Below are 27,232 nucleotides of genomic sequence, written 5' to 3' on the forward strand. Positions count from 1 at the left end.
CCAGGCCTCATGACTGTATTTAAAAACAATGATAGAAAATACTAGAATGCATCATTGCTTGTAATGTTGTTTTGGGAAGGTCTAAATAGTTGGGTGAATCGAGTCAGGAAATTTTGCCAGAAGGTTAAGAGGCAAAGATTGAGCCTACAGTGTGGTTCCCAGGAAACAGTGCTTCTGGGCTAGAAGAACAGAGACCGTTAAGGACATGGTAGACAGAAAAAGATGGAGTCCCTCCCCTGCCTTTAATACCATAAAGGGCTGTAAAGGAGAAAGGAACAGAGAGTCCAGGCCTGCAGGAAACAACAGTTGCTGGGGTGAGACAGTCCTTCATGACCTTGAGAGCTGACTTCACGAGCTCTAAGGAGTCAACAGTAGCAAACGTAGGCTGCCTGCCACAGAGATGCGGGCACAGTATTTAACCAGGGGCTGGGACCTGTGCAGGAGGCCTGGGCTGCTGACATGAGATGTGGGAGAAGGCAAAAAAGAGACATAAGTTTTAACTAGTAATCAAAAGAGCTAAAGTTTATGCTTCTCTTTTTTTTTTTCTCCTTTTTTTCTTTATTTTTCTTAGGGGAATACTGGGTATTAAACCCAGGGCTCTACCACCAAGCTCCACCCCCAGCCCTTTAAAAAAAAAGATTTTTTTTTTTTTTAAACAGCATCCCACTAAGTTGCTGAGGCTGGCCTTGAACTTGTGATCCTCCTGCTTTAGCTTCCCAAGTCACTGGGATTACAGGCATGTGCCACCACACCTGGCAAAAAGGTCAAAGTTTAAAGAGAAAACGTACTTAATGCATACCCAGATGCTTATTTAAAACCCCTTTTTTGGTATTAAGTTATATCTTTACCTAGACAGAAAACAATTGGAATAAGTCAGTGTTTTGTTTATTTTTTTTTAAATTCTATTTTTCTAGAAAGGCAATATTGAAAGGAATGTCTGCTAAGAAGGAATTAGTCAAGTTATTTTGAGGAGGATGATCGTGAGGGGAGGGGGCTTTGGGGGACAGCATTCCAGGCAAAAGGAAAAATATGCATAGAGAGCTCCCATGTGCTGAGAGCCCTCAGGGATTCAGTGAGGCTGGAGCTTGACAAAGCAGCAAGAGGCAGGTCTGGAGAGAGGGCAGTGGTTGGTCATGACTCTGTACACACTGAGATGGGGTGAACTTGGAGAAGGTAGGGGTGAGGTGAGAGGAGTTCAATTTTCAGCTAAATGTGGATTCATCAGTAGGTAACTGGATAGGTAGTCCTGGAGGTTAGAAGAGAAGCCAATTTGGAAATTATTTGGAAACCATCAGTTGATGGATAATAATTGAAGCCACGGAGGCAGAGATTGCCACGTACTGAAGGAGATGGGGGCCAAGATAGCCTTAAGGACAACATGGAAGGGAAACCCAGGAAAGGGACTGAGAAGTAGCCAGAGGCAGAAGAAAAGCCAGGAGCTTGTGGTGCAGCAGGTGTCCCTGGGACAGTGCTTTTAGAAAGAGGGGGCAGCTCACAGGGCTAGGGTTGAGGTACCTGGAAGTCAGGTGACTTTGGGGAGAACAGTTGTGGCAGGGCAGGCTGGGGGCAATGACAGTCCCTTCTCTGCCACAGGAGGAGAGGGGACAGTTGATGCAGGAATGCTTAGGATCTGGGTGGCAAGAAGTTGAGAGATTTTTCAAATGATGGCCACCATTTCTCTCTGAGAGGAAAAGGTGGGGAAAGAGAGATGAATGGGTAAGTTTGAAATAGAATCAATACAGAAGGAAAGAAACTGATTTCAAAGATGAGGGACTAACTAAGCTCTCTGACCATACTAATAAATGATGAGAATAGGAAAAAGGTATCCAAAATAAAACGCACACCCTCAATGCTGGGGAATCTCACCAAGAATACAAATAGGCCAAAAGCCATCAGCAGCAGGCTGAGGCTGTGGCAGAACTGCTGGCACCCAGGTGGAATGCAGAAGACTTCACCCAGCAAATAATTGCTATGCATCTACTACATGCTGGACTCTGTTCTAGGCACTGGTGCTGCAAAGATGGGTGCAAACTGTGATCAGGAAATACACAGCAGGGCTCAGTGGCAAGGGGCTTCATATTTGTAGAGGAACCAATCTGAACAATATATGATTTTTTTCTTTAGCAATCCAGGTTATAAGAGTACAGCTAGACTGGCCTCAAATTGTAGTTTTGCTGAATGGGACAATGGAAGGGTAACAGGGGTGAAGGGTGTAAGGACATTAGAAAGAAAGCAATTCAGCTAGTTATGTTAGAGCTGGGCTTGCAAATCACATATGTGAGCTAATTAGACCAATTGCTCAGCAGCCATCACAGAGGACTGAAGTAACATAACACCTGCCTATGGATAAGCCATGCTTTAAAACAGATCTTCTCAAACTTTAATATGCATGGAGGTGGGGGAGTCTTGTTAAAATGTAGATACCAGGCTGCAGGGGTAACTTAGTACAGAGCAAGAAGTGCAAGTCCCTATGTTCTAGCCTCAGCACTGAAAGGAAAAAAACAAAACAAAACAAAACCCAAATCAAATGCAGATGCTGATGGAATTGGACTGGATGGGGCCTAAGACTCTGCATTTCTTTTTCTTTTGGCTGTGTTGGGGACTGAACCCAGGGCCTCACATGTGCTAAGCCTGTGCTCTACCACGGAGCTATATCCCTAGCCAGCTCTGCATTTCTAATCAGGTTCTGAATGATGATGGAGCTGAGGATCTGCAGACTACTTTAAGAAATAATTTATTTTTAATTAACAAAAATTGCATATATTCATTGTGAAATGGCTAAATTGAGCTAATTAACACATGAAATGCCTCACATACTTACCTTTTTTTTTTTTTTTTTGGTGGTGAGAACACTTAAAATCTGCTGGCTTAGCCGTTTTCAAGAATATCACACATTGATATAAACTAATAAATGATGAGAATAGTTGTACAATAGATCTTGAACTTTTTTTTCCTATCCAACCAACACTTTGTATCCTGTGACCAACAGCTCCTCACCCCCCTTCTTTGAACAATGGGTTTTAAAAGATATTGCCTTGCTTCTGGGAGAGCTCTTTGGCCCTATGGTACAGGTTAGCTTAGCTGACTGGTTCCTTCTCTGGAATTTGGCTAGCAGCCTGATAATGTTGATAGCTTGAAAATGGCACTGTTAGGAGTTTTTACACTACAGAAAGCCACAAAGCAGGGCTGGCTAGCTTCTCTTTAGAGAGCTGTTTGTTAATCATTCTCCAGCATGGCACTAGCTAAACCTATGTAGCAGCAAGCACGTGTACAATAGGCTTCAGGTCAGGGGTCATAAAAGCAAGTTTCCACTTGGCCTCTGTGCTTCGCTCCTACTTTGATAAAGAAGCATCAGCCCTGGTTGCTCTATCACCTGAAGGGCCTGTTGGGAGGCATTAAAGGAACTGACTTATCTCTGGTACATCAGGGTACCCAGCAGAGGCAAACACTCGATGTCACCCTATGTGTTTGTCCTATGAGCCACCAAGAAGTAGGGCTGTGGGAAGAAAGAGAGGGACAGAGGTTGCTATGGGCAAAGGGTGACTTGCTGGAAATTCGGACCCATGCGGAACTGTATTTCCCTGGCTATCTCTAAGCAGGCTGCCCTTGCCATAGGTGGACTGGTCTGTGCTTACCAGGCTGATACTTTATCTCTAGTTGGAAAATGTGAAAAGTGATTCTCAAGAATGGAGAAGGAAACTGGTCTAACTTCCATAGTATCTGCTTTACTTACTGGCCTTTAAAATGAGGCAGAGGCAAAAAAAAAAAAAAAAAAAAAAAAAAAAAAAAAAAAAAAAACCATAAAACAAACAAACAAAAAAACAAAACAAAAAAAAACAAAACCCAAAAACAGAAAAACAAAAAAACCCCATACATCTATTACGGTCAAAAAAGACCAACTGAATCTCTTTTAGTGACAGTTTGAGGAAGAAACAAAATCCCTCTGCTGAAAAAAAGGGAGTCTCCTATTTTCTGACCTGTGGGTCATGCAGTTTTAATTTCCTCTTTCTTTTTTTTTTTTTTTCAATCTTTTTAATTTCATAAACCTGCTTAAGGCCACAAGGACTCTCCTGAATCCCTCAGCTGTCTGGCAGATGGACGCTGCCAGTTTTGCCCGGGTTTCTGTCTATGCCAGGTAGAAGCGCCACAACTCTGACTGAAGGCGCTTTCAGATCTGCCTGCCCAATGACTCTGACGTGCCACAGGGCTTCTGAGAAGGAAGCTGCCGACAACGCCTGTCCAGGAGCTCTCCGGGTCTCGGGAAGGGAGGCTCCCGGGGTGAGCCCAGGGACACCAGGCTCTGGTTCACTGGAGCCTTGGCTAGCTAGGTTCCCCGATATGTAGCGAGTGGCTATGTAGAAAGGCAAGGTTCAGGAAGGGGGAAGTTTCTGTTCTTTAGTCAGCTCCCAAGGAGTCTGGGTTCAGGGGCTGGGAAGTGGCAGAGCTGCTCCTTACCCAGGTGCGACAGCAATGGCCTAAGGATGCATCACCCATGAGTTTGGGGCATGAGGCTAAGGCTGCCATGGTAGGGTGATATGTGTGTGTGTGTGTGTGTGTGTGTGTGTGTGTGCGCGCGTGCACACACAGTGGTGTGGGACAAGGCTTGTTGCAGCTTCTGAGGCCCACATCTTTCTTTCCAGGGAAGAAGAGGGTGTAGAGGGGACCAGTCTTCAGAGATGGCCATCTCCCAGGCCCTGATATCCAGCCAAACTCCTCTCTTCCTCCCTTCCATTCCCATTCATTCCATTCTGTTCATTTGCCAATGATGGCACAGGCACCAGGGGCAGGTTGCTACGTTAATGCTGTGGAGGTGATGTCTCTGCCTTCTTGGTGCAGGATCAGAGGGACTGGGCTGGGCTGGGGAACTAGAGAAGGGAAGCCTGACTGCTGAACCCAAATATCTAAAGACCCAGAGGAGTCCTAGGGCAGTGTGAGCACGTCAGGTGCTCCAAGCCCAGCCCCAGTGCTCCCTCAGGACCTGCCCCAGGGGTTTAAGTTTCTCCTCACTGGGATCCTCTTTCTAGATAGGCATAGGTGGCGGGATGGAGCTGTTTACAGCAAGGCCTAAGAGTCTCAGAGGACTCAGGCAAGCAAGAGAGGAAAGGCCTCCAGTCAGGGTCTACTCAACCCAATTAAAAGTCCTCACTAACCTCAGAAAGTGGGGACAAAGCTTGTTGTGCTGGCACAAATGCGGGGCTGGAGTAGTCGATAACAGCAAGAGATAGAGGGTGGCAATATTTTGGAAAAAGGAGAGGCAGCCTGTTTTAGAGCTGTACAGAGATGGAAGGATTGTGTTCTTTCCTGAGAGCACAGGAGAGTGTCTGTGAGTGAGTGTGTGCGTGCGTGCGTGTGTGTGTGTGTGTGTGTGTGTGTACATGTACACATGCGTGCCTGGGCCAAGACTCACTCCTCATCTAAATATATCTCCTCCCTGCCCTATGCATGCAGGAAGCCACCCTAGACCCTGGTTCCTGGACCCTCTCAGAGGCAAGAGTATAGAACCAAAGGCAGCATAAGAAAAAGCTGGCTGGGGGCTGAGCCACACTGCTGGCTCCCTCCTAGCCTGGCAGGTCCCACTGACACTTGCCAATCTATAAAGCGTGGAGCGTGGATGAAGAAGGTGAGCTGACCCCGGACTCGATGCCTGAGCGCTGCTGGCAAACTTGGGGCCTCCCTTCCCCAAGCAACTTACACAATTGTATTGTGTTTCTCGCGGCACTTCCTTATGAGCTATTCCATGTAGGAGGGGACAGTTCCGCTGAGAACATCCTGACACTAGAAGCTTCTAAAATGGACAGCACTCAGAGTGCCAACTAGAGAAACAAACGGCAAAAACGAACACACAACTTCTCTCTGCCAAAGAAGCTCAACAAGCGCCAGTCAGGACCAAGTCAGGGTACGAGTCTAATGACACCTTTACCTGTTCCTGATCCCACGACGTCCCGGCTTGGTGACTCAGCCATGGCATCAGCGAGCCGCTCCCGGAGGCCCTCCTCTGTGTGCTCCATGGAGGACATGTGCCGCAGCCCGAAGCCCTCAGGCCAGCTCCCGCACACCTCCAGCAGGGTCACACTCCGGTCAAAGGTACCTGTGGCACACATGGGACATGTGACGTTAAGTCCATGCCTTCAGAGGGCAGGCCATTCTTTTGGTCAACCTACCACCAATGCCCCTCTGTTCCCTGGGCCACTTCAGTCCTATGGGATGGACGAAGGGCAGTCAGGACCGCATGAGACAAGGGTGTGCAGCACAGAGCAAAAGAGTTCAGGCCACTGTGTCAGGGTGTGCGTCTCCGGGGAGTGACCTCCACGTCACCGAGGCAGATGGGTTTGAAAACTGTTTCTGAGGAGCGACAGGATTCAACCCAAACTTCTCTGCTTTTTCCTATTTGACACATGGGACTCCACCTAAAATTTCATTTAAAGAAAGGATCACTTGCCCTAAACAAAAACAAAATAGCTTTCAAAACCATTGCATCCTGTAACCTATACCTCATTTTATAGTCGAACCTCAGAGAAGTTATGGCCCAAGAATAAATGGCAGGTTTGTGGCAGACTTGGTATGAGAACTCATATTTGTTGATGTCTCAGTCTAGAACTCATTCTCTTATCCTACCCCATTGCAGACAGTCTCAAAAAAAAAAATATGTATCTCCCAGCTGCTCATAATGGGGCACCATTTTAGGGATACAGCAATACACTTGGGTCATAGCATCTTCAGCAAGGGTTCTTCCTTAATCCAAAGCTGCTCCCAGTTCCAAAAAGTACATGGTGTTCTGCTAAGTGCCAAGATTAGATCTCACATGCAAGATCACTTCAAAGTCCAAATTTAAATTATTCTACTTTATCCTACAGCAAGTCTTCTGTGAAAGCTTATTTCATCCACTCTCTCCAAAGGAGATTATGGTCATGCTCTGTTGCTTTAAGCACATACCATTTCCCCAGCGATTAGGTAACTGAACCCACTATGCTGGGCTTGGTTTCTACCAGCACCAGGAAGATGAGGAAAAAATGCAAATGCCAATGTTTCCCAAAGTTAAAAGTACATGAAACACACACTCTTTATCAGGCCTTGCTTCTCCTCTTTGATCAGCCGTCAGAAACTATCTTCCCTGGGCGGGCAGGACTGGGCAGTGTCAGCGCACACTCTCTGCCAATGACAGGTGGTAATAGAGAGGGTGCGAGCCCCAGCCCCGGCAGGCGGCCCTGTCTCTGATAATGGCCAAAGCATTGAGGTGATAACGGTTAGTAAACACTCCGACAGCCGGTGCCTCCATACATCAGCAAAGTGGGCCAGATAATCCTGAACTCTCCTGACCAGACAAAGGCTCTTGTTCAGCCTGTTGGGATTTGCATGTGTGGCAAGGGTCACTGATGGCTCCTGAATTTCATCAGCCAAGTTTTGTTTTGATTTATCTCTTACCTAATTGTAGGATAGATTCCTGGCACTGGGAGAATGGGCAGTAGCTACATATGCACCTCCCCAAGGGGAAGCCCACCTTGGGAGTGTGTTGCTTGGATGGGCTTGTCAGGTGGAACTCTAGAATGGGAAGCAGCCCTATCCCACATTCTCTCTCAATCACGTAGGTTCAGGACGTAGGCGTAAGGATTGGGGGTGCAGGGCCAACACTTCACCCTTAGCAACAACTCCAGGAACCCAGCTCCCCACAGACACTTGGGCTGAAGCTGTAAACTAACCTTTGGTTTTATGCCCACTCATTAAGTGAGTTAGGCAATCCCTCTACCTCCTCTCTCTCTAGAATTTTTTTTTTTTTTTTTTTTTTTTGTACCAGTGATGGAATCCAGAAGTGCTTAACCACTGAGCCACATCCCTAGACCTTTTTTGTGTTTTGTTATTGTTGTTGTTGTTGTTGAGACAGGGTTTCATTAAGTTCCTCAGGGCCTCACTAAGTTCTGAGGCTGGCTTTGAACTTGATCCTCTGGCCTCAGCCTCCGGAGCCACTAGGATTACAGGCACCCACTCCCACGCCCAGCTATGATTTTTTCCATCTCCTAAGTAGAACCAACACCTCCTTGCCTTGTCTCAAAGGAAGAGAGACCGAGCAAGGTTCCCGCTAGGAGTCTGTGCTTCCCTTCAGTGCCTCGCCCCCACCCCAGTCTACCTGACAAGGTGAAGAGCTACTGCTGTTTTCCTGAAGGGTCTTGCCTGGGGCACTTGTGCTTAGTGACATCAGAAGGGAGGATGACAAGAAAACATAGTCCTCCTCTGTGTACTCAGCTTCCTTACAGAGAGGTTTCAGAGTCCAGAAACCTCAAGAGAGTGACTATTCTTTCTCGCTTCACAAGAGCAGGGCTGCTCTAGAAAGGAAGCCAGGGCAGGGGAGCTGGCAATAGGCCAAGAGGAAATCAGAAGTCAAATCAGAAAGAAAGCAACAGAAGTTCAGAAAGAGGATGGGCCCAGTCCATGGTGGATGGTAAAGGCTAGGGGAGTATGGGATATTTGAATGGACAATGTAATAGTACATAGGAGAGGAATCATAAGCTAGTTTAACAGTGAGAATGGAAACAGACCTAGACTTAGATGTAGACTCTGACACATATTAGCTGCAGGAGCCTCTGATTCCTCATTCTTGAAAATGGAAAACCAATACACCGCAGAGGGCTTCTGTGAGGACTGTGTCAGATAAGTGTAAAAGCACCTGACACACACAAGGTGCCCTGTACACAGCAGGTGTGCTCATGTACCTGTTAACAACAACAGGTATCCATACCTTTATATTGCTTGAGGCCTCCTTACTATCACGGTGATCCTGAGCCATACAGGTAGGTACCACCTTAATTTATGGAGGAGGAGCTGGAAGCTCAGAGAGATTAAGTGACATGCTCAAAATCTCTAAGTGACAGATTTGGAACACGGGCTCTTAATTCTTCAGAGCTCATTCTGTCAGCTCCCACATGGCTTCCCTTAGCAGCACCTGCCGTGGAGAACTGCTTTAAGCAAAAATCGCCTCTGTCTTTTCCCAACTCGGTTTGAGAATTCCTGTCACCTTCAACCAGTGCCTTTTACAAAACCTTTCCTCTCTCAACTGGCCCAGCCTCTTGCAGTATCTCAGTACCGATGACGATGAGTCACCCTGTCCACTGGCCAGCACACAGAAGAAAACAAATTGGCTGAAGTTCTCTCAGCAACAGCATGGCTAGGAAATTGCAGGGAGGAGATGGGAGACACCAAAAGTGTTCAGCAAAGGAGCACTCTGTCATTTCTGCTGTCCTGAGAAGTGACAGAGCGAACAATCAGTGATCCCTCTCACTCATGAAGGAGAAATCCCAGTGGAGGCCCTGCAACCCCCCCCACCTGTTCTGTCCTTCCCGTCCTCCCCTGATAGCCACCTGGCTGAGGGCAGCAGGACCCTGGAGTGATCGCAGGGCTGCGAGTGCGTGCAGATCAGCAGGTGCTGGGGTGAAGAGGCCGAGCTCTTGCAGGGTGAAGTCACTTCTGGGCTCTTAGGAAACTACACATTTTATCAGTGTTGAGGGCACAGCTACTGATCACCTGGCTACTCTCTCAATGCACCAAAAACATGTGCTTAGCAACGAAGGTTTTTTTTTGGTGTGTGTGTGTGTGTGTGTGTGTGTGTGCTGGGTACTGGGATTAAATCCAGGGGTACTTTGCCACTGAGTTACAACCCCAGCCCTTTTTATTTACTTTTTAAAAGTTTGACACAGGGTCTCACTAAGTTGCCCAGACTTGCCTTGTCTTTTACAATCCTCCTGCCTCAGCCTCCCAAGTTGCAGGAATTACAGGTGTGTGCCTCCTCTTGCCTGGGACAATGAAGATCTTTTGTTGAAGCAATACTTTGTTCTCATGTTGACTATTTCAGTTAAGTTACATGTTCATCAAATATTGATTAATTGATTAGTATTCACTATGATATGAGTTGAACATCGCACTGAGGTATGGGAAAGAGCATGAGACAGGAAAAAAAAAAAAAGAGAGAGGCTTACAGTCCTTCACAAAACTCTGGGAAGCAGTGATTATCAACATTTTACAGATTTATATCTTACTGAGTTTGAGAGATGAAAGGTAACTAGATGAAAGGTAACTTCCCATGATGCCGCCTGGAAATCTTTCCTTGTAGGGCTCCCTGTTACTCTGAATTCCATTTCCAAGACTGAGTTCACATCTGACCTGCTCGGTGAAACCTTGAGCAACTATCTGAGGCATAATAAATGCTTTGCCATCTTGATAATACTTTTGGAGTGAAGCTATGAATTTACCCATGGAAATGCATGTTTGCATATACAAAATTATAAGCAACATCAGGTGTTTACGGATGCCTCTGAAGCCCTTCCTTAACCTGTGGACCCAGGTTAATCTGAGAAACCCACAGATCATTCCTATGGCCGGATTCTTATGCTGCCTCATCCTGTCCACATAATCTGCTTTTCCAATTGAACTAGAAGCTCCTCAGGGCATGGCTTCCTCTACAATGGAAATAGGCACAGGACTCTGTCTAACATGCTTGCTCAGAACAGATGTGTTCATTGATTGATCTGGGAAATCGGACCTTCACTGCAGAGTCAACACCCTTTGGGTAGGGGAACCAGAGCCTGCACATCTAGGGCTGGGGTGGGCAGAAAATGGAATTAAAATTAAATAAAAGGAAAGAATATGACGGCAAGTGAGCAAAAAACAATGCCAAAATTTCACCCTGCTGCTTCTGTGCACTTATTTTAGATCTGGAGATTCTAGGAACTGGATAAACCACAATCACCTGCTCGGGAAGGCAGAGGAAACTGGTCTCACACAGGTGGAGCTTCCTGAATCCAGCTTGGCATCTTGTGTTATGCTCTCCCCAGAGGAGAAATGGGTCAGGTTCCTGGGTTTCACAAACCCATTAAAGGCATGCTGTGACAGCTGGTAAGCTGGCAGCTGCTGGGGAGGCCTGGGAGCACGTGCTCTGCCTTTGTACACCATTGTCACAGGGGCAAGGGAGCCCAGGGGTGGAAGTGGAGGGAGGCAGGTGGGATGCTGCTCTATACTGATAGTGTCTAATCACACCCTGCTATTTACGAGTCTGTGGGACAGTCTCCGCTTTGTGTCAATTAGATCCATCCAGGATTTGGACTTTGTGAGAACCTGTTGATCAGATTTCTAGCCACCAGGGAAGCCAGATACTGAAAGCAAAACCTGCATTAAACGATGCTCTTCAAGATACAAGCCCTTTTAGGTGGGTAATAACTGAAATAATGATGCCTGTGACAACTAAATAATGATCACAGGCAGGATGATGGTAACTGCTAGACAACCTCTTGTCCAGCTCACCGAATTGTCTGCCAAACTGAGCAGAAGACTGGCACTATGGAAAGCACACCTGTAGCCACACTGTAGGCAGTTCACGGAAGCACAGGCTGAGGACGGTAGATTTCCCTGGAGCAATGGTCAGTTTTATGTGTTGAGTTGACTGGGCTAAGGGATGCCCAGACAGTTGGTAAAATATATCTGGATGTGCTGGTGAGGGTATTTGTGGAAGATCAAATGAGTAGACTGAACATAGATGATCCCCCCTCACTAATATGTGTGGGTTTCATCCAATTGAGGGTCTGAATATAATAAAAAAGTGGAAGGAGGAAAATATTGTCCTGACTTGGCACATTATCATCTCCTGCTTGTGGACACTGGTGATCTTGATTCTCAGGCCTCCGGGCTCAGATTGTGCCTTCAGCCATCAGCCCCTGGTCCTCAGGCCCTTGGACTTGGACCACAACCTACTCCATCAGCAACCTAGGTCATCAGGTCTTTAGACTCTAGTGGACTACACCACTGGCTTCCCTGGTTTTCCAGCTTGCAGATGGGAGACAGTGGGACTTCTCAGTCTCCATAATCACATGAGCCAATTCCCATAATATTCATCTATCTACCTGCCTACATATCTGTCTAATCTCTTATTAGTTCTGGTTCTCTGGAGGACTCCAATATGCTAGGTCACTAGGTGTGTCTGCAAGCATATTTCATTTTGTCAATATATTCTATGTCAGGTAGAGTGAGAGGTATGAGGACAACATCTTTCCTTCTCCATCCTTTAGTTTGGTTCCCAAAATAACCATGATCATGCACTGCACAGCCATGCTTTAGTCAATGAGGGATTGGTGGTCCCACCAGGTGTGGTGGCATAGTAATCCCAGCTACCTGGGGGGGCTGAGGCAAGAGGATCACAAGGTCAAGTTAGCCAGGGCAACTTAGTGAGACCTGTGTCAAAATAAAAATAAAGGGTTGGGGCACAGGTCAGTGGTAATTATAAATAACCAAACAAATAGATAAATAAATAAAGTAAAAAAGACAGCAGACTTATCAGATTCCTGTCACTAGTGATCTCATGGCCATGATAACATCACGGAATAATGCATCACTTACGTGTCTGCAGTGATGCTGGTAGAAACAAACCTACTACTGTGCTGTCAGTGGCACAAAAGCATAGCGCACACTGTTACGTAAAGCACACAACACCTGATAGCAAACGACTGCTACTGGCTTCTGCACCTACTCTACTTATTTTTGTAATTTTACTTATTTTTGTAATCTAGTCCTTCTACTTATAAAAACAAGTCTGCTATAAAACGGTGTGTTGCATAGTGCAGGAGCAGCCTCGCTCATGAAGTGCTCTCCGCCTCTCTTGATGGCATCATGAGGCCACGCAGCATGACTGGCTACACCATCGCGGCTGCACGAGTGCGCTCCTGATGTGGCAGAGCAAAATGGCCTAATGACGGGTTTCTCAGAACGTATCGCTGTCGTTAAGTGATGAGGGATTGTACGATTCCACGTCCGCAGAGAGATGTGAACACAGTAAAGGGACCGGAACTCCAGCAATCTTGTTTTTTTCTTTGCAATGCTGGGAACTAAATCCAGGGCCTCCAACATTCTAGGCATGTGCTCTACTACTGGGCCACACCCCCACATCTTTTTATTTTGAGACAGGGTCTCACTAAGTTGTCCCCACTGGCCTAAAACTTGTGACCCTCCTGCCTCAGCCTGCCCAGTAGCTGGAATTACAGGTGTGTGTCACCACACCTGCCTCCAGAAATCTCTTCTGACTCAGGTCACCTAATGCTTAATGAACTTGTGACAGTTGGTAAGCATCTTTGTGAGGTGTGGGCTTAGGGTTTGGATTTGGGGCATCAGGTTATTTTCCAAGGACCTACTTTTCAGGTTAGGATGTGAATTGAGCAAAGAGAAAGGGAGAGGAGCTGGAACAGCAAAGAAACCCCTGGACTAAGGCTGACAATGACAGGGGTGGCGAAGGTGCCGGGTGTGGTAACAGCAGCACAGCGCTCACTGGTCAGAGCTCGGGAGTGGGCCCCAAGTGAGGCCAGCATCAATGCTGCGGAGCCGGGAAGAGGCCATACAACAGTCACCGAGACACTAAGGGTGTTTGCAATTTAACACAGAGTAGTCAGTCACTTTGACAATGAGGCCCCTTTACAACTGCAATAATGTCTGCTACAAACTTAGAACAGAGAGGACAAATCAACACTTGACTTTTCTGGTTATTCTGGGCAAGTCGCTAATCCCTTCTGGTCTTACCATGTGTGAAATAAATGAACGACTTCCATTTAAGGGGTTCACATTGGAAATAATGGTTTCAATGTAATTAACAAAAAAAAAATACTAACAGGCAAATGGTGAAATGATGTTTGAGGTACCTTAGGGCAAAAGCTACCAAATTTCATTTTCAATGAACCAAATAATGATCAAGCAGTTATACTATAAGAGTCTTGTTTTTGCCTCATTAAAGGCACATGATAAGCAGAAGACCTGGGTTCAAATGCCATTTCCTGCTACTTTCTGTATGACCTAGGGGAAGTCATTTCTCCTCTTTGGACCTTGGTTACTTTACCTATTAACTGTGGTTGACTGGTGTATTCCCTACAAAAAAAAAAAAAAACAAAAAAAACCCCAGATATGTTCAGCTGCAGACTCCGGATAGGACCTCATTTGCAGACATAATTAATGATCTCAAAATGAGATCCTCCCAAGTGATGAGGACACCAAGAACTGGTGTCCTTTCAAGAGGAAGGGGGGAGGGTCGTAGACATAGGGGGGAGAGGCCCTGTGGAGACAGAGGAGGAGGTTTGAGTTATGCTGCTGCAAACCAGTGGATGCCAGGAACCACCAGAAGCCAACAGAGGCAAGGAAGTGTTCTCCTCTAGAGCTTTTGAAGGGAGTGTGACCCTACTTACAGCTTGAACTTGAACTTCTGGCCTCCAGAAATATGAGAGAATAAATTTCTGAGTTTAAGGTCACCAACTTTATGGTGATTTGTTTTAGCAGCCCTTGGAAAATAATACACCTATAAAACAGGGAGATGAACATGTGTTTTCCAGGGTAATTGTGAGCATGAGATCAGATAGGATGCATGAACATGCTAATTAAAGGAGGCCACTGTGTTGCTCTGAACTCTTGCATTAGGCCCCAAAAGATCCAACCAAATCAAAATGAAGCCACTCATGTTAAATGCCACAGAATCAAATGGGAACTTTTAGGAAGCAGATAGATCACCAAACGGAGTAGTTTTTCCTAAAAAGGAAATTCTAGCTGAGTGCAATAGTAATCCCAGTCACTTGGGAGGCCCAGGCAGGAGGATTACAAGTTTGAGTCCAGCCTTGGCAATTTAGCTAGACCCTATCTCAAAATTAAAAAAATAAAAAGGGATGGAGATGTAGTTCAGTGGTAGAGCACCCCTGGGTTCAATCCCCAGTTCCACAATCCCCAGTACCACAAAAACAAAAGCCAGGAGATTCTAGTCTGCCAGGGTCAGTGCAATAAGAAGCCCCCTCTACTTCAATCCTTATAGAAGAGCAACTGGAAGCAACTGATGTTAACCAATCAGCTTTCCCCGGGGTTGTTCTGTTTTCTTGTTCCCAAATTACAAAACCTACTGCTCTGCAGTTTCCCAGTGGGAGCACTCATTCTATTCTGTGGAAACTCTCTGCATTCACAAATTGCAAATAAAAGCTAATTACATTTGTAACTAAATTTTGTTATAATTTTGGGTTTTGACATGTGCCTTGTAAAGCTGCACAGGGCCGTGCAAACACATAGGATTTTTCCAGAGCTCTGTGAGAAGCTCCTTTTAGGGGCTGGGGTATCTGTGAAAGGCTTAGAAAGTGATGGAAGAAAATTGGGCCAGTCGGAGGAGCAACATGGGGTGGGGAGCAGCCACAGCAGCTCACCAAGCTTGACCGGGTATGTATCAATTGCACAGCAAGGGCCTTTGCTGGGGAGCCAAGGCACACAAGGAGCTTTACGTGCACCACTTCTTTGCAGATGCAGATCTGACACAGCAGAAGTGGGAGAAGTGGCTTCGTAGCTCTGGTGAAGGGTAGTTTCCTGATAGCCCAGAGATCTCCCCATAACTGAAAATTGGGATAGAACTTTGTAGCTCCCTAAATTCTTTAATAAATATACAGAATCATACTCAACTAAGGATGGAGTGAGATGACCCACTGTTGGCAGAAATAGTACTGGTCTCCACTATCTGAAGGGCACTTTGGCAGTATGTATGAAGAATTAAAAACATGCCCAACTACTGATCTAGGGATGCCACTTTCAGAAATTTAGCCAAAGAAAATTATCTAGGAAGCCAAGAAACCTCCATATATAAACATACACATTTCCACTTGAACATAACTTGATAAAACGGTATTTGTTAAGTAAATCATACTTCATTCCAGCAGTGGAATATTAGGTAGTCACAAAAATGAATGTTTATAATAGGGGAAAGATTTTTTTTAGGAGTGCAGGGAATTGAACCCAGGGCCTTTTGCATGCTAAACACATACTCTATATGATAAATACTTTAGACAATTTTAAATAAACAAAGTAAGACAAAAGTCTATAGTTATTATTGACTAACATAAAAGAAGCATAGAAAAGCATTCTAACAATTACTGACAAAATGAGAACCATGGTTTTCTTTGGGTATTGAACTACAAAGGACCCTTTACCTTTCTATATGAAAAGGAAAAAGAAAAAGACAAGACAAGAAAAAGTTGAGACAAAAATGCCCACGGAGAGCAGCATACAACCTATAAGAAGCAAGTGAGGGGAGGCCTGACCTTGTGAGCGGCCTCCCCTGTCCAGCCCTGTGTGCAGGCTTGACTCAGGTGGGGGCAGGCGAGCCTGCGGCTCCACGGCCAGTGTTTGACTCTTCTCCCAGTGGCTCTGGCTGGCTGCACGCGATGTTGACTCATCCATGTGTACGTATGACATATTTCTTTTTAATTTCTATCAGGAATGTGCACTGACTTGTGTGTGAAAAATGGCAGAAAGAATTCCACTCTGTATAAATAGCATACACCAGATCACAAAGTTCTAGAGCAATTCTGGAAGGGTCAGTTTTAAAAGTCCTTTACCTGTCCCCTTTGGTCCCCTACCCCCATCCCCTTCTATCCTTTGGATAAACAGGACAGCGGCTTTAGGAGACACCCTTTCATGATTATCAGGAATGTCTGGCCCTTCACACATCACGAGGTCATTGAGCAGGCCCCTGCTGTCTGCCTGTGAGCCCAAGAGACCAGTCATCACCACAGACCCCAGTCGGGAGAGTTTCGACTGGCTCCACACTCAGTCAGGCCCAGGGGAGCTGCAGAGAGCAAGAGGGCTTTCCCAGTCGGGTGGAATCAGCGTTTCCTAGAAGGGATCCCAGAGACCCTTTCTTCCTCTGCTTTAGACCTGACGTGATCATGGCTTCCACGTCCAGGTGGGCAGTGAAGAAGCAACCCGCAGCGAGGCCACAGTGGGAACACTGCCTCCAGGATGCCCTGGCCTGCTTCTAAGGGCGGAGGGGAAACGTCCACCCAACGCTGTGCTGTTGGATTCCTATAGTGCAGCTCAGGATACACCGTGCGACAAGCTATCCCCGGAAACCTGACAGCTCCCGGAATGGAAAAGCTCCCCGGAACTGTATCTCTCAAGACAACAAACACGCACGTGGCTTCCCTAGGACAGTTCCAGTGCCAAGTGGGAATTAGGTCTTGGGTCAGCTCAGATGTCAGGAAAGGTAACGAGAGCTAGCATTTGCTGTGTGCCTACTATGTGCCAGGCATATAGCCACGTGACACGCACCAAACCTCTTTCAAACCTCCCCTACAACTTCACAAGTATGGAGCTATTAACCAACATTTGCAGATCAGAAAACTAAGGCAAAGAGAAATAAGATTTCTGCTAAAAAATGATAATATCAGACAATGTCAAGGGCATAGTCAGGGTTCTAGGTTCATCAGGCTCCAAAGTTTATGATTTCCCCACCAAAATTCATGCTAAAAATTGATTTTGAAGTATGGATGCATTACCAGTGTGTATAGCTCAGTCTTCCTATTCCAGAATTAATTAACTAACTAATTCATTCATTCATTTTCTCTATGCTGGGGACTGGACCAGGGTCTCGGGCATGCTGGGCAAGCATTCTACTACTTTGCCACATCCCACCCCCCAAGCCAGATTTTCTTTTTTTGGTGCTGGGGATTGAACCCAGGGCCTTGTGCATGCAAGGGAAGCCCGCTACCAACTGACCTATACCCCCAGCTCCCCAAGCCAGAATTTTGAAGTGCTTCTTGCAGTTGGGCAGATGCCCACCTAAGCCCAGTACTTTCCGTGCTCCACAAGAAAGTTAAGTGAGAACTCTGAAGTCTGAAACCTGGGGTCAAGAAGTCTTATGCTTTTATTAATTAAAGAAGTTCTTTCAAAAACCAACAGATAGATCATCACTGGATTTCCAATGTGGAACCCAACGTACACACAGACATGAGCGTGGCTTGTCCTTTAGGATTATTTTTGACCCTTTCCTCTCTTCCCTAAGGATCTGCATGTCTTCTGAGTAAGAATTCTCTGTTGCCCCACATGACTGAGGTGTCAGGTTTGCAAGCCAGGCTGCTGCTGGACCTGGAGAATCTCAAAGGCCAGGGAGGGATGGGCTGGCAAATAGGCTCCTATCTGAAGCCAAGACTATCTAAGCCCATGGGGCAGGAGCCCTGGGGAAGGAAGAGGAGGGTGGGGACGTGCCTGCAAGGTGGACTGCGTGGTTTAACAGCTGACCCATTTTTTGGTTGTGTTATTTGAATAGTTGCCTAACTTTAAAATGGTGTCTATTTCTTTATTTCTTTTTAAAATTTATTTTTTATTTTTGAGATGAGGGTCTCACTATGTGGCCCAGGCTGACCTGAATTCTGGGTTCCAGTGATCCTCCTGCCTCAGCCTCCCCAGCAGCTGGAATCACAGGCTGGCATTTCTGCCTGCAGTGTGGACAGTCTCCCATATCCTTCTGCCATCTCAATCATCAGCTCTCATTTCACAGGGCAAGTCCAGGTTTTCAGCAGCAGGGATGTTGGACTGAAGATCTGTCCTGGCATGGCGTTCGCACACAGGGGCAGTGTGTGTAACAGGTTCCCCAGTGTCTAGGCCTTTACGCTGAAGCTGTGCAGCAAAGGTGTGGCCTTAGGCCTAAGAAGGGTCAGAGGGAGGCAGCACTGTAGGGACAGTAGAGGGGCCTGCCCTGGAGCTAGGGTGGCTGGGGTGGGTGGAAGACCCTGTACATACAAGCACAAAGCCAGGATGTCCATGACTTGGGCAGTGAGGAGAGGCCACTGGAGCAGACGTTGTTCAGGACACTTGGTGTATTTTCACAAATGATTTCATTTTGACCCTGGGCAGAATGGATGCTGTCAACTCCCCTTTACTGAGGCTCAGGGTGGGCAAAGGTTTGGCCTCAGCTTCTCACCTCACAGGGTATTTATGGAACCCACTGTGAAGGTCTCCCTGAACAAACCTACCCCCCACAGAGCTGCCCGAGTCATGGCTGCCTGAGGTGGGCACAGAGCTGAATGTGGTGTGGACCGATTCCCGACATTGCTGAAACCGACAGGTCCTGGCCCAGGCCCCTGGTCTTACGGCGACTTCCCTGACTTTCAGCCTCATTTCCTGGTCTGCAGCCTATGGGGGTGGTGCGGGCTCAGCCGGGTATCATTTGAATTTATCACACAAAGTGTGTTCAGGGCTCGTTCCATACCTGAATGCGGGTGCCTGGGAACTGTCATTTCCTGCCTTGACATGTCAAAGTATTTTGGCTGGTCACACTGACTCAGCCACCCAGGCATGGAAAGCAGGGCGGATGTAGGGCAGAGTTGAGAAGCTGTGGGAATGCACAGGCAGCACACGGCGCAGCAATCTGAATGATGTCAGTAAGCATCAGACTGCACGCTCGCAGCCTGGGCAAGGTGCTCCTCAGGCGTTGGGTCTCTCACAAACCCCTAGGGAGGGAGACAAGGCAACTTTCCAGTCCCCAGCTGGCAGCTAAGGAAGTTCAGGGGAGTAAAGTGAGGGGCAGGGCCTGGGTTGGAAAGGCCAGTCTTGGGCTTTCCACCTTTGCTATTCTGAGGGTGGCCACCCAGATATGGTGGTGCCCGCTCAAAATGCTAGTGGCTTGGGAAGCTGAGGCAGGAAGATCGTGAGTTTGAGGCCAGCCTCGGAAATTTAGCGAGACCCCAACCAACTCAGTGAGACCCTGTCTCAAAATATAAAAAAAAAGGGCTGGGGATATTGCTCAGTGGCTAAGTGCCCCCTGGGTTCAGTCCCGGTACCAAAAAAACAAACAAGAAAAACCAAAGTGTGGTCCCTACCAGGGCAGGAGCCACCATGCCTGGAGGCTTGTTAGAAACCAACCCCAGATCCCATCCTGCTGCTTCCGAATCTGCAATTAATAAGACCCCCAGGGCACCTTGGCACACTAAAACCAGAGTATCACCCCTTGCACCGCATACTCCCGACCCTGTCTGTCCCCTATTTGTTAGCTGTTGGTCCCTCAGAGTATAGCTGGTTCTAACTACTCTTTTACAAACAAGGAAGATGAGGCCCATGGAGGGGACTCAACATGGGCCGTGACAGAAGCAGGAGCAGACAAACCTTGGTCCCACTACACTTGGCTGTTTTATCCAGCTGACACGCAACTGGTGTCTCCCTTTCCTCCCTCCTCCCTCCCCGCCCCATGAGTTCAGGCCTCAAGCTGCCTGCAGCTGCCCGTCCTCGGCCTCCTCCCTCAGTTCCAGCCGTGTGTTGTTAACACGAGTTCCAGGGACGGGGTTAACACCCTATTAAGGCAAACTAGAGAAATTCATGCCTCCTGCTACCAGTCTAGGAGTCCAGTGGGAGTGTGGAGCACCCAGGGGCCTTCCCTGCACAGCTGCAGGGCGCAGGCCAAGGCTCCCAGCTGTTTCTGCCCTTTCCCTTCACAGACCTTAGCACCTATACAACGGCAGGGGAGGCCCTGCTTCCTGGAGAGGCTCTGCTTAGGCCTTGTAAAAAGCCCACTTCATTAGTAAGTGTGAAAAATGCCCAAATAACTGTTAATCTGGTTCTGATTTCCCCTCGACTCACTGGTCTCATTGTGTGCCAAGTTTGGCGCCTGTGGGTAAAGAGATTCCTAGGCCACGGCTAGAGCTTGGGGCCAGGACTCCCCCTCCTTCTCCCCAATTCCTATTCCACTGAGGCCAATCAGGATGTTATTCATTTCCCTAGCTAAGAAGCAAGTTCAAAAAGGCCAGAAGAGCCTCCTCTTGCCCCTTCCTTGTGTGAGAAATGCCAATTCCTCCCAGGAGGAGGAAGCAGCATATTTTGTTTCTGCTATATTCCGGCAAAGAGCAGATTTATAGAGTCAGCCCAGATCGACGGTGTTTGTGGGTGCACAGAAACCTATCTCTTTATCTTTGGGCCCAAGGTACATAATGGATTAGAGGAAGATCAAATTCATCCATAAGGAGGAGGAAAATAAATAAATAAAAGCTAAGGCTCCCAGGGGCCTGTAGGAGGGGCCTGGAGACCTCATGTTACTGTCAGACAGACTTGGAGCTGTCACCTAACCTTGAATTAGGGGTAACAGCTGAACGAAGGAATTAACTTCTCATTGTGTTTCATTTTAGTTTAAAAAAGGCCTTTAGGGCAGAAAAGCTACTAAAATAGCTTTCTTATATCCCTCAGACTGCTTAAAAAATGTAAATAAGTAAAAGCAGTGCTTGTTGTAGAAAAAACCACCAAATAGCTCAATGAACTTGCAAATTCACCATAACCTTCCTGGGCATGTCATTAATCCCCACTAGGCTTCCCTTTAAAATAAAGAGGCCTAGATCTGAGCTCTATAATCCTCTGATGCAGGAGGTGGCTCTGTGTTCTCAAGACCCAAAATGCATGGATGAAACATCCCCCTTCTGTCTGCTCCTACCCTTGGAACCTACCCGAAGGGCCCAGCTGCTGCTTTGAATCCAGCTGCAAGCTCTTCTATTCATTGGGTACCTTCTTTATTTCTTTTTCTTTTTTTGCAGTATTGGGAATTGAACCCCGGGTTTGGTGCATGCTAGGTGAGCTTTCTGTCACTGAGCTACATCCCCAGTCTACCTTCTTATACTTTCTTTTAAACCACTGAGAGACAGGAGTGGAGGCAGGTCCTTTGGAGAGGAGGAGGTAGTTTCAAGGTCACCGAGTTCACTGTTGGTGGAAAGAGCACGTAGCCAGGAATGGGAAGCAGAGTGCTAGTTCTAGCTCTGGTATGTCCTAGCCACGTGACTTTGTGCAAAGCACTTAGTCTCCTGGAACCTTTGTTTTCTTTTCTATATAAGAAATGTTATAATGCTGGTTATTAGTAAGTCTCAATTATTCTAAGATTCAAATAACATGTGGCAGAAGCTTCAAGACTATCATGTACAATCTGAATGTACAGTACTGGTTTTACTCCTAGAAGCCAGGAAGCCTTAGGTCGGTGCTTCCACCTCCAGATTCTTCGACACATAAAGATTCTACCCAAGCTGTTTGGCTTCTTGAGCAGGATGAATGTCCACAGAGCCCAGGGTACTGCTAAACTAGGAATGTGAAGTCAATGACAATGTCTTCACTGAAGCTTTAATACTGCACAAGATACCTATCTGCTGCCCTCCCAAATCAAACTGAGTTCACTGTGAGGTTATTCTGATGGACCAAGAAAGCATCCATCACAGAAACTACCACAAAAGGCGCCCAATAGGAGGATCACAAGTTCAAGGCCAGCCGTAGCAATTTAGCGATACCCTGTCTCAAAATAAAAAACAGAAAGGGCTGGGAACATATCTTCGTGGTAGAGCTCCCCTGGGTTCAATCCACAGTAATACTCCCCGGGCCCCGGCTAAAAAACTTCTTACTGCCTAAGAAATGTTTATTGAATCAAAGGATCAAAGAATAATCCTTCACTATATTTTGACTAAAGATGGTATCATGGGTCTAAAAATGAGTTAGTAAAGGCATTTCAAGGCCTGCCTTCCACCTCCAGGCGGCACTGTCCTTAAATATCTCATTCTATAATAACCCCACACTGGGTACAGTGGTGCACACCTGTAATCTCAGAGACTGGGGAGGCTGAGGCAGGAGGATCACAGGTTCAAGGCCAGTCTCAGCAATTTAGCAAAAGCCTGTCTGAAAATAAAAAATAAAAAGGACTGGGGGTCTAGCTCAGCAGTAAAGTGCCACTGGGTTCAATCCCCAGTACTGCGTGCACCGAGACAGACAGACACACACACACACACACACACACACACACACACACGAGAATTCTAAGCTGAGGCAAATGGCAGGCTCTCCTTTTTGTAATGCTAGAAAAGGAACTCATCTACTAAGTAGGTTCCTTCTCTCTGCAATATTAAAATAAGTATAATTTATGTTTTCATTTATCCTGGAAATGCAATATCCCAAAGCCAATTGTTTAGGGAAGATTATTTATCTTGGCTGTTCATTAATAAATGACAATGTTTGAATTTCACAAGTTTTCAATTTCACGCAAGGGGCACAGGCCTTCTGAACCACTTCTATGCCTAATAAATACCTTAAGTAGAGACAAAGGCCTTATTTACAAAATTACTCCTGAGAGTAGATGTATTAGGCATACTTCATGAATTTCACTGCGGGGGACACTAAGCAATGTTAGGCCTTAAACACATAAACAAGTTGAGCCAGTTCTTTCCATGGCAGTAACCCAAAAATGTCCTCTTTGTCTACATATGGTACCTCTTCCACATGTCTTTAATAGTCAGCTTTTAAACATATGGTGTTTTCTTCTTTCTTTTTTTCTTTTGTTTTTTGTAAGACTGGACGACATTCAGGCCATTATTCCACAAAATGTCATGGGCAATCAGACTGTCTACACCAGAGGGCAGTGAGGGGCTCCAGTCTAGATGCTTTTGGAGAAGCAGAACTAGATCAATTATCAAAGTGCAGGATTTCCATCTGATTCCAGAATATTCAGTTGCTCAGAAACTCTTTTAGGTCACTGGGTTGTAGTTCCACCCCAGACATCGGAGGGACTCTGTGATACAGCCCTATCAGTAGTAGTGACTCCCAACCATAGGGACTCTCAAGAACCTCAGGCCAGGAGGTAGACACCTTTGGTTTGTGGGTGGGAGACTAGGGGTGTGATCTGTATAGCTGGAAAGAACCTCCAGGTTATTATGAAATGAACTCTGGTCTGGAGCATCCTTTCCAGACCTCCCCAATGTCACCTGGGATGCTTACTGAACAAATGTACTCTCGGGCCCTTCCCCTAGGTAGTCCCAGGTGGTGTTCTAGATAGGCTCAGATTCTTATCCAGGGATTTTAAGAACCATTGCTGGAGAGTAGCAGGTCCTCAATCCAGTTTTAAGAATCTCTGCCTAACACTGGAAAAGCAAGTGGTTGTCCTCTCATGATCATGGTAGCTTAGGTATCACAAGGGGGTCCCTGTGGGCAACCTGATACTATAAAGGAAAGTTGACTTCATTGGGAAAGTGCTGACTACTCCATCTTTTTTTTTTTTTTTTAGTTTCTTCTAATGTTTCTTTTTTCTCTCTGATTGCTCCAAATCTCTCCCAAGGCCTCACTTCACTCTGTCTGTAACTCAAATTTTGGTGCTTCCAAGGGACCCGCCCTTAGCCCTCCCCTTTCTCGGCATACTTTTCCTAGGTGAGCTCATCCACTTGAATGGTGACAAATACCATCTACTTACGACTTACATCTAAAATCACATCTCTATTCCAGTTCTCTCCTGGACTCCAAATGCACTTGTGTAAGACCAAATGATTTCACATAGATGTCCCACAGGCATATCCACTCAGCATCTCCAAAATAAATGCACTGCCTTCTTCCTCCAAAATCCATTTCTTTCTTTCCCCATTGCCTACCTAGGTGAACAGCCACATTCTCCTCAGCCGCTCCAGACTCCCTTTCTTTACTTCCACGTATGAATTAGTATGTGCTGTGTGTTTTACTTCCCAAGCCCTTTTGAGTCTGACTCCTACTTTCCATAACCACTGGGCTTAGACTCTCACCAGTTCTCACTGGGATCATACCAACAATCTTTAAACTGGCCTTCCTGCCACCTAACATGGCCTCCTTTCAATTCACTCTTCTTAGTGTTTCTGGAATGACCTTTTCTACAATGCAAATCTGGGCATGTTACCTATCAGTCCTCAGGATGAAGCCAAATCTTTCTACCACAACTGTCTTCCACCTGGCCCCTACTAGCTCTTCAGACTCTGCCCATCCTGCACCTTAACACCCTGCCTCTGCATCTGGAATGTTTCTCCCTGGCCAAGTTTTCTTCATCCTTGGGGATGTGATCAGCTGGAGAAGTCAACCACTTCTGAGTCTGACCTTGGTCTTCAAACGGGCTGTTGGAACACAACACCTCAGCTCACCTTCTGAGGTGAGCTCTTTCCTTAGTTTAATCAATCTCAACAGCCACCATGCTGGTTGCTGGGGATTTGGATAAAGGAGACAGACCAGTAACAAGAGCAAGAAAATATTTTCTGGTCTATCCTTCCTATGAGACTGAGTTCCTAGAGGGCCCGAGGGCACCATTCTTTTTTTTTTTTTTAATCTCTGTGGCCCTAGTGTGTAGCACAGTGCCTCAGTTCCTGGCACCTAGTGGGAAGAAGGGAAGGAAGAAATCAAGGTTGTTTAATCTGGAGAAAAGAACAAGACAGCTGTGATGCCAATATTTAAATATTTGAAGAGTAATTTGTGGAAAAGGGAACAGGTTAATTTTTGTGGCCCTGAAGGGCAAAACAAGACCTGGAGGGAGAAGACAATGATCTGGTGCATTTCAGCGTGAGAAGTGGTGCCAAGGGACCTGATAAGCTGCCTCCTGCAGATTCAAGACTCATCTCAAGCACCAGTTCCTCTGTGCTGTCTTTGTGGAGGCCCTGTGGTCACCTCCCCATGGTGCCTGCATACCTGCTACTTTGATATGGTGCATATAGGCTTGTGACATGCCAGTGTTGCCTTCTCAACCACCCCTGCAAGAAGCCAGGAGAGTGTGACATTCAGGTGCATGACCACATCTATATCACTGGCCTTGAAATGCTTTGCCCTCCACACAAAAATGACTTTGACCTTCCATCTGGCAATCCACTTCCTTTTTGACATGGTGCAACTGGCACATCCTCACCAAGAAATTTCCTTTCTGCTTCTCTCGTTCACTTCCTTATTAATGATAATGCTGTTTGACCTCATTGAGTCTGGCAGCCCCTGGCGCCCTCCCAAGTCTCCCAATCTACTGGCTTCCTCCTGGTGACACTTCTCACAGTCATCCAGTGCTCAGGAGTCACAGGTCTGATAGCACCCTTACCAAGCATCCTCCCAGTCCCTCCTGGTCTATCTGCCACTCTGGCTTTGCCATGCCCAGACAGCAAGTTCCATTCAATCACCTAATTCCTCAGCTCTTGCTCCTGGGCTGCTGTACTGTGCTGGAGAAAACCACATACTGTGTCAACTGGCACCATGACAAATTCATCAGCCAGACCCTTCCTGCTCTTCACCCTTTATTTAGTCTTTCCATTTGTTCCTGGTCAGCTCCCTCCTGCATTTCCCCCTCTTCTCAAGCTCCCCAAACCTGTCACTGCTCTTTCCTCATTCTTGGCAGATGACCTGCCAACTAACTGCCTTTGGGATTTCTTTTCTAGTTCTTCTTTTAAAGATTCAGAAGTCCATGCATCTTAAAAGTGACCCAGTATAAGAGTGACAAGCACAAAACACAGCCCCTGAAGAATCGCCCAGCAGCCAGTCAGGCATAGCTGGAGAGGAGTCTCCTCTGATGGGAGAGCAGGGGTGGGGGTGGCCGGGAGAGAGAGCAGCTCTTCCTGTCTTTCACTTCCCACTGAATACATTCTGCAGAGTTTTTGATGTTGCCCTTGTCACTTCTACTCTGCATCAGAGAGCTGCTGCTGTGTGAGGCTCAGTGGCATCCTAAAATGGGAGGAGAGGAGTACAGCAGGCAAGCCCCACCCTGGGCGGAAGGAAGTTTATAATCCAGATTACCCTGTGCCTCCTCCAAATGAGAAGAGGCAGAATAGCTCTCATCCCTGTGAGGAGTGTGCGTGCGTGTGTGTGTGTGTGTGTGTGTGTGTGTGTGTATTTCAGTCATCCCGTGGTTAGAAAATGCCTGTCCACAGCACCAAATAAGAGGCTGGAGTGACTTCTCAACTCTTTACCATGGTTGTCAAGTTCCTGATGGCCTGGGCCCTGCTCACTTCTCCAGGCTCATCTCTCTGCCATCCCGCCCTTTTGGCAAGCCACAGACAAATCTCCTTCAGTTTCACTAAAATGCTGTGCTTCCTTTCACCTCTGGTCCTTGAGGGCTTTGCCTTGCTTATCCTTTGATCCTAGAAGAAATTCTCTTTCAGCCTTTCCTGACTCTCCCATAGACTAGGTCAGGTGCCCCTGAACCCACTCTCTCAGAGTCTGACACCCTGCTTTGTGTTGCTGGTTTGTGTTTCTTCTTACCGAACATAAGCCCCATGAGGGCATACATACCATCTACTGAGTTCTGTATGGTATCCTCAAAATTTAGGCTCTACCTTCTTTAATGCCTAAACATTGCTCTCAGAGAATCAAGGATGTCAGATGTCAACAGAACACTAATGTCAGTGCACAGAGGGAAGAAAGTCCTGGTGAAGGTGCAGCTGGGCCTAAGAGAAATTCCGCCTACTTTTTTTTTTTTTTTTTTGTGGTGCTAGGGATCAAACCCAGGACCTTGTACATGAGAGGCAAGTGCTCTACCCCTGAGCTACATCCCCAGTCCTGGTACTTCATCTTGACAAGAAGACTCAGAGTCACCTGCAGCTGATTTCATACTCTGATGGCTGCAGCCCTCAGCACAGGGTATTAGGTGAAGAGGCTCATGTCTCTGACAAAGAAGAAGCAACTGGTAGGAGGCTGGCCCTTA

At 46.7% G+C, this 27,232-nt stretch overlaps 1 protein-coding gene across 6 annotated transcripts in view; it reads right to left on the minus strand.

The window, feature by feature from the left end:
* Bcas3 (BCAS3 microtubule associated cell migration factor) overlaps positions 1-27,232 on the minus strand; it is a 582,041-nt gene that overhangs the window by 17,708 nt on the left and 537,101 nt on the right. For all 6 annotated transcript variants that reach the window (XM_076870607.1, XM_076870604.1, XM_076870605.1 and 3 more), the window contains one exon: positions 5,921-6,088. In XM_076870607.1, coding sequence (XP_076726722.1) covers positions 5,921-6,088 — 168 coding nt within the window. The remainder of the gene's footprint in view (positions 1-5,920; positions 6,089-27,232) is intronic.

The sequence above is a fragment of the Callospermophilus lateralis genome, chromosome 11 (genome assembly GCF_048772815.1).
Source record: "Callospermophilus lateralis isolate mCalLat2 chromosome 11, mCalLat2.hap1, whole genome shotgun sequence".
NCBI lineage: Eukaryota > Metazoa > Chordata > Mammalia > Rodentia > Sciuridae > Callospermophilus > Callospermophilus lateralis.